We start from the raw sequence: 15,309 nt of genomic DNA, 5'->3' as shown, positions 1-15,309 counted from the left end.
TCATTCTCCACTCTCACTGCAAACACAAAACAGCTGTTAGAGGTGATTTCCCACAGGTGCCAACCCTTACCGCACTCACTCTCTCGGCCTCGCTCTCCACAGACATCGCTCGGCCACGCCCCCATCACCACACTTTTTTACTATAAATCAAAACTTTTACATTTTGAAAGTGGAGATTTAATAGCTGAAATATCCTTCTAAAAATCTGTGTTCTGCAGAAGAAAGTAAGTCATACATCTCTGGAATGTCATAAGGGTGAGTAAATGATAAGACAATTTTCATTTTTGGGTGAACTATCCCTTCAAAAAAAAGTAAATTCATCTTCCCATCAATCCAGTTAAAATTCCAATTAAACATAATTAAATTCAAATTCCAACTCATAATTTGAAAGGAGGCCAATTCTTAAATTCTGAATTCTGCTGAACCCTAGCGTATCCTAAAATCATAATCTATATTCTTTCTTTTTTTTTTCATTGTCATTTAGACATGTATTACCGGTAGTCATTTATGGTTGATAGTTTGTGCTGCCATGCAATGCATCAGAATACAAACCACAAAGATGATTTGAGTTCTTTATTCTAAATAATTAATAAAACAAACAACATCTGATCTGACTGCTTCACGAACATGTACATAGGTAATTGATTATCCATAATGCAGGTTTCTGAAAACTTTGATATGTAGATACAATGAATGGAAAAGAATGCTTGAATTACATGCACTGCAATAAATATGCACTATAAAGCACTTTTATGCATGAAAGAAAAATTAACATAGTTTACATGTGAGGAGTCAAAAAGTTGAGGAAAACAGTAACAAGACAATTACCGACATGACGAAGACTTCTGTGGAAAAATTGGTATTGGGTGCGTGTGTGCTCTCGTAAGCGCTTTTTTCAAAGTGCAATTAGTCTGTCATGAAGAATTCATAGTCTGTCCTTTGAAAATCACTTACAGGTTAAACAGTAAATCTGTTGTTAATGCATTGTATTATTGTGCATTAAATGTGCATTTGTTCTTGTGTGTGTGTGACCACTCATGTACATACTCTAGAGAGAGTCAAACAGTTTTTGACATCCCAAAAAAAAAAGTACACAAATAACCAAGTATCTAATATAGTTTTGCATCATCCCTCTTGAATAAGCACATTAATCCTCATGTGATTTAAAGTGTTGATAAGGATGCCAGAGGATCATTTTGTGACAGTTGTTCACTGCCCCATTTTCTGTTGAATTTAATAACCGTCACTCATCCGGTAAGTGCGACTTCTATTTGAACATGGCATTGAAGGCCCTGCCAATGATTATCCTTCTGACCTCACTAGTGCCAGCTCCAATCTCATAAAGTTTAGCATCCCTTAGGAAGCGGCCCAATGGGTAGTCATTAATGTAACCATTTCCACCTGTTGAAACAAACAAGAAGTAGGTCAACTAGGTCTTAAAACATGAAAACCTATATTTCAAATACAAATAAAACTACTTTTTAACTCCGTCAACACAGCAGGTAAACTGCATTTATGACTGGTCAAGACAAGTTAGAACAAAGCATCTACTCAATACGTGGCAACTGGTACAAGTTTGACTTGTTTGCTGCTTACCCACCCAATAATTCACTGCTGAAGCAATAATGAATGAGGATGGAAGAGTCTGACATGACTTTTCTGTAAAGTACATCAGGAGCTATTTCTTTCATTTTATGCTGTGCTAACTACTAGGCACTCACCCAGGCATTGAATCCCATCCAAGGCAACTTGAGTGGCGTTCTCAGCACAATAAAGGATTACCCCAGCACAGTCCTACAATAACATCACAAATCAATACTGCTACTATGCAGTCTGGAACCGGTGCATGCATCCGTTCCCGACACAAAACAGTATGAAACAAAGCAGACAAACAGAAAAACTGTTAAAAAAGCTCTTACCTTTGCACTGACATGGCCTTTGTCACAAGCACGGGCGACATTGTATAAATACTGCCGACACGAACTAAGCCGTGTGTACATATCAGCCATCTTCCCTTGCATTAGCTTGTGAATTGACAAAAATAATGAATTTTATTACCCAGGTGACAAGTCTTATAAAAACAAGTTAGTAGATGCATTATTTGTAATTGTGAATGTTTTTCATTGTTAATGCCATTTTATTCTGTACTTTCCCTACAACACTGAATTAACTTTCCATTCACCATAACCTGCCTTTCCCCCCCAAATACATTTTTTCTTCTTCCTCAATTTATTGGTCAAATTTTAAATAGGTCATTGACAGATAAGGCTGTCTGAGATTACAAAAATGAGAAATCTTAAAAATCTGTGCCACAACTCCGATGCTTTCTGCCTGTCAATAATTTTTTTCAATGGTTTCTGCCTGATATCGGTCTCAATAAAGCTCAAATGGTATCTTTGGAGTGCAGGGTTTCGGAAAGAGGGGGCGTGGCATGTGGAAATTCTAGAACAGCTAAAATCGCTTAAAGCCCCTTTTAATCAGGATTTAAAATATATATATATATATATATATTTTCAAAGTAAAAAAAAAATACATATACAGAAATTAATATTTTTAACACACATCATGCATTTTTGAGTGAAAAATATAAAGAATTTTCTTAAGGTTATTCCATTTGACCTGCACAAAATTTACCTTTTCATAAAAATGACAAATATCTGATATTTTTAAATGCAATGACCTTGACACTCACTCATAAGGGTCCTGTTTTATGGTTTTCTTGTCACATGACAACAAAATGTCTGCAAGTTGGTTACACCCCCTGACTTTGAAATGATGGACAGAAGTTATTAAAGAATTAATATTTTAAGACAAATGTCACTACTTATTTTTCTTGAGAATTTTTTTTCAAAGAAGTCTTTTAATTTCAATTAACCCTATAAAGCCTGACATATGAAATAATAGTCAATAGTTTATTTTGGAATGTTTTTTTTTTTTTTTTTTTTACCTATTAAAAAAAGTTTAATATGCGATTTGTGTATTTTTTATTATTTATTTTTTTAATCATATTTGATACATACAGCTTTTAAAGATCAGTTTACATTTTAAATATATCAAAGGTTTGGGGTCACTAACTCATTCTTTATTATTATTCTTTATTTATTTTTTCACATTTTAGAATAATAGTGAAGTCACTATAACTATGGAATAACAGAAACAGAACTATGGGAATCATGTTGTGACAAAAAAATTCCAAAGCAAATCAAAACAATGCTATATTTTAGCATCTTCAAAGTAGTGCCCCATTTTGCAGACATGTACTCTTGACATTTTCTCAACCAACTTCTTGAGGTATCACCCTGGGATGCTTTTTAAACAGTATTGAAGGAGTTCCCATCTCTGTTGGGCACTTATTGGCTGATGTTCTTTATTATTCGGTCCAGTTCATCCATTTCAAAAACTCTTTTTTTATTTTTAAATAAAATATTAGTTTCGTAATGAAATAAATGAATAAGTTTTGGAATAAAATGATGATTGAGAGATATACCTCAAAAGCCTTGTGTATCATATTTGATAGACGCATTTCAATGTGATTTTTCTATAGGATAAATAATGTACAAAATTTTAAGCAAGCACAAGTTGCTTCAATTCAGCAGATCCTTATTTGGAAAGATCAGTAACAATTTAAACATTATTGTTACTTTTACTTAAACAAAATCAGCAAATATTTTACAGCAAAAAGATGTGCATCACAATATTATGGCGGAAAGATTGGAAATGATATTACTGTGAGTTTGTAATGACATACTACCCATACTACTCTTCCTACTCCTGCCATGTCTGTCTATGGCAGAAATAGTAAAAGTATTATGTCAGTATGCCATTCTGAATTCGGCCAAGGTCTTCTACTTTCAGAAAAGCACGGAAACATCTACCAGGAGGGAGTAGACATCTAGTACATTGCATACAACAGGTTTTTCATCATGTTGATGATGTAGAGTCTTTACAGAATCACGTACCAAATGTGATACACACAGCATTATAGGGTTAACTTTTAATTATACTTTTTTTTTTTACAGTCTCCTTTCTACAGATGGTTACACCACATTTTTTACTTTAAAGGGATAGTTCATACCAAAATGAAAATTCTCTCATCATTTACTCACCCTCATGCCATCCCAGATGTGTATGACTTTCTTTCTTCTGCAGAACACAAAGATTTTTAGAAACATTTCTCAGCTTTCTAGGTCCATACAATGCAAGTGAATGGTGGCCAGAACTTTGAAGGTACAAAAAGCATATAAAAGTAATCCATAAGACTCTAGTGGTTAAATCTTCAGCAGCGATATGATAGGTGAGTGTGAGAAACAGATCAATATTTAAGTCCTTTTTAACTACTAATTCTCCTCTCTGCCCAGCAGGTGATATGCACAAATAATGCAAATCGCCAAAAACAAAAGAAGAAGAATGTGAAAAAGAAAGTGGAGATAAATATTAAAAAACGACTTAAACATTGGTCTGTTTCTCACCCAACACAATCATATTGCTTCTGAAGACATGGGTTAAACCACTGGAGTCTTATGGATTACTTTTATGCTGCCTTTATGTGCTTTTTGGAGCTTCAAAGTTTCACTTAAATTGTATTGACCAACAAAGCTGAGATATTCTTTTAAAATTCTTTGTTTGTGTCCTGTAGAACAAATGAAAATCATTCACATCTGAGATTGCATGACAGTAAGTACATTTTGATATAATAAATTATGATTTTTGGGTGAACTCCCTTTAAGCTCCACAAATTTTTTAATTTTTTATTTAACTATGTATCATAGTAGATATGTACTTGTTTAAGTGTTTTGTGTGAATTACATCTTTAATGTATTTTTATATAACTAAATAAATACAGACAAAAAATTTAAACTTTGAAACTATGAAGAGTTTAGCTTTGAAAGGTAGTAGTTCTCATTTGTGATGCACCCTCTTAAATCAGCTAATGTTGCAGTGTGACAAACATAAAACATGTCAAAACCTCAAGTTTCATAGACTGAAAGCATACCTGGAAGTGGCCAATTTTCTGCCCAAATGCTTCACGAACATGTACATAGGGAATTGCATGGTCAAGCACAGCTTGCATGATGCTGAAAAAAATTCAACATATGAATGGTAAACAATAACTGTTCAACTGTTCATGGATCAATATATATCTCTCAGCATGCAATTAGAAATAAACAGTGACAGTTACCCAACGGGTCCAGAAGCCAATACAAGTCTTTCCAGATCCAGTCCACTCATCATGACATATACCCCTTTATTCAATGGGCCCAGAATATTTTCCTCTGAAACGTTTGAGAAAAATGAAAAGAACATTTAAAAATTTTGTTGGACCACTAACAAAATCAAACTCATGAACAGGCATAATAGATTAATGCACATTCATGCACCTGGAACCTTGCAGTCCTCAAAGATCAGTTCACAGGTATTGGATCCTCTCATTCCCAGTTTATCCAGCTTCTGTGCAGTGCTGAATCCTGGCATACCCTTCAAGAACCAACAGCAAAATGATATGCTGATCAACTGAATATGTTTCACAAAACCAAATAAAAACACCAATAAAAACAAATCAATAATTTATTTATCCAATACAAATCAAATTAGCCTCTCTCACCTTCTCTATGATGAAAGCACTGATCCCACGAGCCATTGCTTCTGGGTTTGTCTTAGCATACACAATAAGAACATCCGCATCAGGCCCATTCGTAATCCAGAATTTATTACCGTTTAACACATAGTGGTCACCTTAAAGATGTCAGATCAAAGCAAGAAAGATAAGACAACCAATGCAAAATGGATATCTAACCACTTATGACATGTCCATTGTACTGGTGGAACAGCGCTTATTATAGCAGCATACAGTGATGAGTAATACAGTAGCATACAGTGTTAACAGAAGGCCAGTCACCTTCCTTTCTGGCTGTCAGTTTCATGGACACCACATCAGAGCCAGCGTTGGGCTCACTCATGGCCAAAGCACCCACATGTTCCCCTGTCATCAACTGAAGCACAAACATAGATGGCAATGTTTTAGTAGCTCTTCGAAATGACTGACATTCAAATCTTTCAATAGCCTGTGTTTACAGCGGGGAAAATTAATATTCCCTAACATTTTGTCATATGGCAGGGGCTGAGAAAGCCATTTTTGAAAGTTTGTTCTGACACTATAAAAATGTAAAGGACATGTCAATGAAAATGATTTGTTTTGACACACCTTAAGCATGTACTTCTCTTTCTGTTTCTGGTTTGCATGTCGAACCATCTGATTTACACACAAGTTAGAGTGAGCTCCATAGCTGAGTGCGATAGCGGCTGACACACGGGACATCTCCTCCATAACAATTACATGATCAAGATAGCCCAATCCCGTTCCACCATACTCCACTGCATACATCAAAAAAAAGATTTTGTCGAAGACACTAGACACTAACATTCCCACCAGATTAAGTGCTTTTCCACCATCGGACCAAACGATTCTGAGCACAGTAAATAACAGTTCCAGTAGCATTTCCACTTGAGCATGGTTCAGGGGTGTGTTTCTCATACAACAACGTAACTCACTGCTTAACCACTATAGTACGATGCATCATTGGAGAAATTACCTAGTCGCGACTGTTTCCTGAAACCATCCATCGTTTGAACCATGTTGGTTCAACAACATAGAGCTGTCGTTAATGACGTTACGCAGGGGGTGGAGTAATAACTTCTGCGAATATTAAATTATAAAAGCTCATTTACACGTACACCAGAAAGTCATTTAATGTGTGAAAGCTGCTGAAGACAGGAAAGCTGCATGCACTTTGTAGATACATGCATTGCAATAGATGGGTTTGCCTCTACATTAAACCTTGGGGTTCCCCCGACACACTTGAGCACAAACGCACATGTGCACTCTTCAAAAACATATAAACGGTACTTATGCGTTAACATTAACACATAAAAACGGTGTTCTTCAACAGAAACTGTGTGAGATAAAGCGCTTTCTCTTAACAGCCTTGAATCCCTTAAACAGCTATACTCGCATATATGTGATGTTTCAGAACACCGCTTTCTGCAAAAGCCCGGAGTAAGCCGTTTTCTTAAATGCATGTGAACTTGGTCAAAGTGTTGACAGAATGAAAGATACTGTATATATAAAATAGAATATATAGAAGCCTCAGCGAAGTGGAATAATGACACGGCAAACTAACTAGGGAACTATGATTCTAACCACAGGTAAAAAGCTGTGTTCGTTGGAACTAGGGTTTCGGGAAACACAAAATCGTTGAACTATGCTGGTAATGATAGAATTTGCCACCATAGTTGGCTAACAATGCTTCTGGGAAACACACTCCTGTACGGTTTGATAACTAATTGTTCCCAGCCCTGATTTCTGTGAAGGGAATAGATTCAGGCATAGCTCCAAAAGGTGTGTGAGCTCCAAATCGCCATTTAAGATAATATAGGGAGCCCCTAACCTAACCTTTCCCTAACCTAAACCCTTTTGGAGTTTGGATCCTTTTTGTGGACTTCAGTTCGGCTTTCAACACCATCATCCCAGCTTTTGGAGTAACTCGACTCCCTTTTGGAGTAACCCCACCCTCTTTTGGAGATTCCGCCCCCATTTGGAGGTCTCCGGCCTGCAGCTATACCTACTTGGGATTTCTAAGCAAGGAATGAAAACGGAAACTGAAAACCAAGTCCCTTTCAATTGTTCCAGAGTGAAAACTTTATTTTTTAAATGTTTAATATTTAAACCGATTATATTCGTTCCGATATTTTTCTAAGTCTAAATGGTTTATTTTAGTATATTTTCAGAATTACACCACTTCCTGTTGCCCATAAAAATGAGGCATCTCTCTTTTTAGCTAAACATGATAAACATGTGCTTTGATTCTGAAGGAAACTGCTGCAACATATATTGTTTGCCTTAATGAATGTTGAAAATGTAGCCTTATTTGACATGCTGAAGACCTTTTAGACAGCTATATATAATTACTATGTATACATGCATGGTTAATCCAGATACAATTATTAAAAATAAAAATTACATTTCTTAGTTGTTTCCAAGTCTTCACTGAATTATTGTTAGATAAGATGCATTGATACAGATTTGATGCTACCGGGTTCTGACTGAGAAGCAGATCTGTAATTAAAACAAAATAATTAAATAACTATTAAATAGTTTACACTAGGAAGTTGCACATGAACGACACCTCAATCGTAAATATGACTTGGAAACTGTGAGATAATTTTGATACCCGGGTTTCCGAGATGGGAGGAGTCATGGCAAAGGAGACTATTAAGAAAAATTATTAAAACCTGTCATTCACTATGTCATTCACAACGTTATTAGCTTCACCTGTGAGTAGTCATAATGTTTTGGCTCATCGGTGTACATAAATGAATATGCCCAAAATGGCAAGCGTTATAAATTAGCTGTATTTAGAAAAATACAGACCAAAGAGGATGCTTACAGAGGTGGGGATAAAGTCTTGTACAATCAGGCCAGGAACACACTGAATAAGGAAATCAGAGTGGCTAAAAGAAGATACTCTGAGAAGCTGAAAAACAAGTTTTCAGCTAACAACCCTGCATCAGTGTGGAGCGGCCTGAAAGACATTACTAACTTCAAGAGACTTTCCCCCAACACTGTAGAGAACCAACAACTGGCTGATGACTTGAATGTGTTCTACTGTAGATTTGAAAGGCCCAATCTCACACCCCATCTGCTCTGACCTTCAATTCACACAAACACCAACACCTCCTGCAAACCCCCTCCTCCTACTCAACCTGCACTTAAGATCTGTGAAGAAGAGGTGTGCCGTGTCTTCTGAAAACAAAAGACAAGGAAATCACAGGGCCCAGATGGCGATTCACCCGCTTGTCTTACATCCTGCACTGACCAGCTGGCCCCCATCTTCACACAGATCTTCAATAGATCACTGGTGCAGAGTGAAGTCCCATGCTGCTTCAAACGCTCAATCTTCATTCCTGTCCCAAAGAAACCAAAAATCACAGGACTTAATGACTACAGACCCGTCGCCCTAACGTCTGTGGTCATGAAATCATTTGAGAGACTGGTGTTGGCCCACCTGAAGGACATCACTGGACCCTTTCTAGATCCCATTCAATTTGCTTATAGAGCAAACAGGTCTGTGGAGGATGCAGTCAACATGGGATTGCATCATTTACTGCAACATCTGGACAGACCAGGTACATATGCAAGGATCCTTTTTGTGGACATCAGTTCGGCTTTCAACATCATCATCCCAGCTATTCTCCAGACTAAATTACACCAACTCTCTGTTCCCACGTCTATCTGTCAGTGGATTACCAGCTTTCTGATGGACAGGCAGCAGCTAGTGAGACAGGGGAAATTCACTTCCAGCACCTGTACAATCAGCACAGGTGCCCTCCAGGGATGTGTGCTCTCCCCACTACTCTTCTCCCTGTACACAAATTACTGCATCGTCAAGGACCCCTCTGTCAAGCTCCTGAAGTTTGCAGACGACACCACTGTCATCGGCCTCATCCAGCATAACGATGAGTCTGCATACAGAAGGGAGGTTGAACACCCCAACACTGACCCCCCTCACCATTCTAAACAGCACTGTGGCAGCATTGGAGTAATTCAGGTTGCTGGGCACTACCATCTCACAGGACCTGAAGTTGGAGATCCACATTGTGAAAAAAGAATTTTTTTTTCTAATGTACAATCATTTATAGCTTTTTTTCTCTGCGCATGAATGCAGCAAGCGATGTCGGAAGATGTTATCTGCAACCACTAATCTAGAATAATTTTTTTTACGTTTCATTTCTCGTTAAGGTGTGGACTTGACTTTGGGAAACTGACCAGCAGTTATGAGCCACTTTATCCCAAAGCAGAAATCGAAAGCAACAGGCAGTCGATTAAGTGAGATAATTCCGCAATGAAATTCTCTATGCAAGAGCGGAAATCTTTACTAATCAAATGATCAATTGTACAATAGAGGCATGAAAGCAGAATGCTCCGCCTGCAAATAAGGACACACTGATCTGCAAGATCATACATGTTTATTGGTTTTGTGTGTTCGCCGGTATTCAAGGCAAAATGCTTTGCCAATATACAGTATTATTAAGCTTACATATTCAATTGAGGGTGCTCTTACATTCACAACCCCGCAGAACCGGGCTTGCATCTAGCTGGCAGTTGCACTAACACGATGGCAAAACAACAAGATACATTACTTATCTATTAATTTATTATTGAATAGTAGTGTAGTCTACTAGCTCACCTTTTGCTGCACTACCACGTTCGGGTAGCACATCCTCGTGCTCTCTGGCAATGTGACACGTAAGATTCCAAAAGGAATATTTGCTAATTCTCACGTCTCTCCACATTCCCTTTCAATTTCTTCGTTCTTAGCTTTGATTAATACTTTGCATTTATTGAGGTTATAAGGTTTGCAACTTCACTAAAACAATGTTAGAGCTTCATAACCTCAGGCCTATTGCTTATTTAGCAGATTCCCAAACCAGCATATCACGATGCGCATTCTGGGTTCTGCGAGCGGCACTGAGCGGTCTGAGCGAGCAGAGCGGAATCTTCAAAAAGGCGCTCTCCGCTCAGGTGAAATTATCACCGCTCCGCTCAACCCTCCGCGCTCGCTCCGCTCACATGCTCTGGTGTGTGTGTATGTATGTGTATGTATGTATATATATATATATATATATATATATATATATACACACACATTACTGGTCAAAAGTTTTGAAACACTCATTCTTTATTATAATTTTTTTTTTCACATTTTAGAATAATAGTAAAGTCATTAAAACTATGGAATAACAAATGGAACTATGGGAATTATGTTGTGATGCTTTTTAAACAGTATTGAAGGAGTTACCATCTATATGCTGGGCACTTATTGGTTGCTTTTCTTTATTATTTGGTCCAAGTCATCAATTTCAAAAACTTTTTTTTTATTATTAAATTTTAGATTTATAATGAAATAAATTAATATGTTGGCACAATTATATTTTTGTCTACAAAATTAATTTCAAACATTTAAGCATACGCCTTCAGATCAAAAGATTTTTAAGATCATGGGAAACATTTCAGTCAAGTGTTTCAAAACTTTTGACCGGTAGTGTATATACAGTATATATATATATATATATATATATATATATATATATATATATATATATATATATATATATATATATATATAGTCATATTGCGTATTTTATAAATACTTTATTTTCTATTCAATTTTTATTTTATTCAAATTGTTTTTATTTTTTTATTATATTTTATTATTATCTCTGTCTTGTTGCTGTATTGTATTGTCATGCACTGGAAGCTCCTGTCACCAAGGCAAATTCCATGCATGTGTAAGCATACCTGGCAATAAAGCTGATTCTGATTCTGATTCACTACAGAATTCAGCTAATTGCGAATAACGTAGTGAATGACAGGTTTTAATAACTTTTCTAAATACAGTTAATTGTTAGCGCTAGCCGTTTCATTCATATTAATTTATGTACATATCCAAAACATTATGACCACTCACATGTGAAGCAAATAACATTGATCATCTCCTAACAAGGCCACACGTCAAGGTCAGGGTAGATTAGATGGTAAGCGGACAATCAGTTCTCGTAGTCAATGAGTTGAATGCAAGAGAAATGGGCAGCAGTAAAGACCTGAGTGACTTTGACAAGGGCCAAATTGTTATGGCCAGACGACTGGGTCAGAGCATCTCTGAAACAGCAAGGCTTGTGGGGTGCTCCCGGTCAGCAGTGGTGAGTACCTACCAACAGTCGTCCGTGGGGGACAAACTCATCCATGCGCAAGGGCAACGAAGGCTATCCCGTCTGGTCCAAACCGACAGAAGGTCTACTTAGGCACAAGTCACAGAAAATGTTAATGATGGTTACGGGAGGAATGTGTCACAAAATACAGTGCATCGATCCCTGCAGCGTATGGGGCCCGAGTAGCGGCAGACTGGTCAGAGTGCCCATGATGACCCCTGTCCACCATTGAAAGTGCCTACAATGGGCACGCAAGCATCGGAACTGGACCTTGGAGCAGTGGAAGTAGGTTGCCTGGTCCGATGAGTCCTGTTTTCTTTTACATCACGTGGATGACTGTGTATGTGTGCGCCGTTTACCTGGGGAAGTGATGGCACCAGGTGATGGCACCAGGATGCACTGTGGGAAGACACAAGCCGGTGTTGGGAGTGTGATGCTCTGGGTAATGTTCTGCTGGGAAAAACTGGGTCGGGCCATTTATGTGGACATCAATTTGACACGTTAACCTAACTAAACATCGTTGCAGACCAGGTACACCCCTTCATGGCAATGGTATTCCCTGACGGCAATGGCCTCATTCAGCAAGATAAAGTGCCCTGCCACACTGCACACATTGTTCAGGAATGGTTTGAGGAACATGATGAAGAGTTCAAGATGTTGCCCTGGCCTCCAAATTTCCCAGATCTCAATCCGATTGAGCATCTGTGGAATGTGCTGGACCAACAAGTCCGATCCACGGTGGTTCCACCTCGCAACTTACAGGACTTGAAGGATCTGCTGCTAATGTCTTGGTGCCAGATACCACAGGACACCTTCAGGGGTCTTGTAGACTCCATGCCTCAGTGGGTCGGCACTGTTTTGGCAGCACGCGGGGAACCAACAGCATATAAGGCTGGTGGTCATTATGTTTTGGCTCATCAGTGTATATCAGCAACCATTTGATGCAAGTTGTACAGTTTTACACTGTAAATCAAGCTAACTGACTGAGTAATATTTATAATGTTGTCAAAATAAAAGTTCCTTAAGAAATATGTAAGAATAAACCTGCTGTTGTCCATGTTTCCTGTTCTTTCCGACAACAAAGCACTTGAACGTGACATACTCGTATCTACCACTTCAGAAGTGGAAAGTAGGATAATTCCCATAGCACATGAAGGCAGCATTAGTCCCTGTTTCTAAACACGGTTAGCTAACCTTACTCTGTACAGAGAACCATTCCTACAGTGATTGGTCACTTGCCCAGCCATTCCATTCTAAACCTGATTTCGCAGCACCACAGTGGAAAAGGAACGGCATGGCTCTGCAATAAAAACCATTCAGCACGACGGTGGAAAATCAGCTGTTATACTCAATACTACCTCAATAACAGTTTGAAGCAAGAGTATCCTATCTACAGACAACTTGGGCCTATAAATGGTCTAACCTGGAGCAGTGATTCCAAGCAGTCCAAGATCACCCATCTCCTTCCAAAATTCCTAGAGTGAAAAAAAAAAAAAAAAAAAAAAAAACATTCTTTTGAATTATAACCTACTCATAATTAATAAAAGAGAGACTACTGAGAACATTTTGTAATAAATAGTTGATATATACAGGAATTTACCCTCATGCGAGGAAACTCGTTTTTCTTGTCAATCTCATCTGCATGAGGAGCGAGCTTCTCTTGGCAGAATCTCTGGACTGTCTGTCTAAGCTGGAGTTAAAAATAATTGTATATGACAAACACAGGTCAGCCTATCTACAAACAGCATGGGAGCCGCCAAAAACTTAACAAAAATTACTTGGGTGTTGAAAGTACATTTGGAACATTATGTGTTGTAGACCTCCTGTTTAACACTGCTGAACAAAACAGCTAAAACCAGCCTAAGCTGTTTGGTTGGTCCAAGCTGGTTTAAGAAGTTCTCCCAGCCTGGCCAAGCTGGTGCTGGCTGGTTTAGCTGGAAGGCAAGCTGGTCTCCCAGCTAAAAAAAAAAAAAAAAAAAAAAAGAAAATGCCCAAAACGCCATCTTGACGTCCAGCTAAGACCAGCCAACCAGCTTAGGCTGGTTTAGGCTTGTTTTTTGTTTTGTTTTCCAAGCAGGTAAGTGGATACTGGACCCAAATTATTTTCTCACAGAATTACTAATCAAAATAAAATTGAATATGGCATCAGAATATCTCCTGACCAATCAAAAGACGCCATACGTTCACACCCCTTTCATCAAGTATGCTATTTTTATTTATTTATATTGTATTTGAATCAGAGAACAAAATACCAGAATACCTTGCATTAAACCATTGACAGGCAATATGCAATTGTAAGTGTACTTGTGAGCTTCATTTAAAACGTTGTTTCTTGTAGTTCGTGTGTTGTGTTTGTAATGCAAGGTCAGGAAAACAGCTCTCTGTGTGACAGTTTCTCAGACAATGTGTATGATGCACTAATTGTAGCTGAATATTAGGTCTACAGATCAATGACTGGCGACTAACGAATCAAGTTATCTTGTGTTCCTAGAAATGTGTCAAAGGTCATCACGTAATGTAGCCCGCGAGTCGGCTTTTCCCTTCAACACTTTGTGGGTTCATGTTACTTAAACAAGAAACGGTGTCATTTTGCGAACTTTTGGCTAACGGTTACGTAACCCGGTGTGTCGGATACCTGCATCTGCTCTTCGTTGAGACCGTTCACGAAGTCGTCTACTGGAATAGCCCCAGCGCATCCTCGTCGCGAGACACTAACATTTGCCACTCTTGGGCAAAGACACAAAGCTCTTCTGACAGCGAACATTTTGGGATATCTCAATGACAACCAGAGAACGACAGGGCAAAAAAGAAAAATATGTCCAATCGCACTAGAACAGGTGGAGACTCCAGGGTCACACACGAACTTTAATAATTCGATACTGGAAAGAATTCTGCTCTCCTTCTGTTAAGTAACCTCAACAGACCACTAAAGCTTTACTGACACCTACTGCTAGGAAGTACAACCCACAGTCCAACGTTATGAGAAGACCAGCAAAACCATAGTGATGAAATGCTTCGAGAGAATCGTCATGAGTTACATCCAGACCATCACACCGGACACTCTGGACCCTCTCCAGTTTTCATACAGACCAAACAGGCACAACAATTCACACTGCCCTCACACACTTAGAGAGCAAGGATAGCTATGTTTGAATGCTGTTTATTGACTATAGCTCAGCATTGAACACGGAGATACCATTCTAAGCTCATCAACAAGCTTTCCACCCTTGGTGTGCCACCCATCCTCTGCAACTGGGTTCTAGATTTTCTAATGAGCAGACACCAGTCTGTTAGAATAGGGAACCACACATCCGGGACAATAACCATAAACACAGAAACTCCTCAAGGCTGTGTGCTGAGTCCCATGCTCTACACGCTCTTCACCTATGACTATGTGGCCTCCCAGAACAACACCAGCATCATCAAATTCGCTGATGACACGACAGTCATTGGACTGATAACTGGGGGTGATGAGTCAGCATACAGGAGGGAAGTGGCTGAACTAGTGAACTCAGGACAAAAGTGTCTTCCTAAATGTTAAGA

At 38.4% G+C, this 15,309-nt stretch overlaps 1 protein-coding gene across 1 annotated transcript; it reads right to left on the bottom strand.

The window, feature by feature from the left end:
* Positions 1 to 558: 558 nt before the first annotated feature.
* On the bottom strand, positions 559 to 14,686 carry LOC127455153 (isovaleryl-CoA dehydrogenase, mitochondrial-like). Its single transcript, XM_051722779.1, has 12 exons — positions 14,402 to 14,686; positions 13,367 to 13,456; positions 13,190 to 13,241; positions 6,203 to 6,372; positions 5,897 to 5,990; positions 5,603 to 5,733; positions 5,379 to 5,475; positions 5,180 to 5,273; positions 4,994 to 5,075; positions 1,920 to 2,024; positions 1,722 to 1,794; positions 559 to 1,401 (listed from the first exon to the last, which is right to left on the bottom strand). The coding sequence occupies exons 1-12, from the start codon at positions 14,528 to 14,530 to the stop codon at positions 1,268 to 1,270; spliced, it is 1,251 nt and encodes a 416-aa protein (XP_051578739.1). The 5' UTR covers positions 14,531 to 14,686; the 3' UTR covers positions 559 to 1,267.
* Positions 14,687 to 15,309: the final 623 nt, after the last annotated feature.

The sequence above is a fragment of the Myxocyprinus asiaticus genome, chromosome 17 (assembly GCF_019703515.2).
Source record: "Myxocyprinus asiaticus isolate MX2 ecotype Aquarium Trade chromosome 17, UBuf_Myxa_2, whole genome shotgun sequence".
Classification (NCBI taxonomy): Eukaryota; Metazoa; Chordata; class Actinopteri; order Cypriniformes; family Catostomidae; genus Myxocyprinus; species Myxocyprinus asiaticus.
Note: the sequence above shows the minus strand (reverse complement) of the source record. Positions and strands in the feature narration are given on the sequence as shown.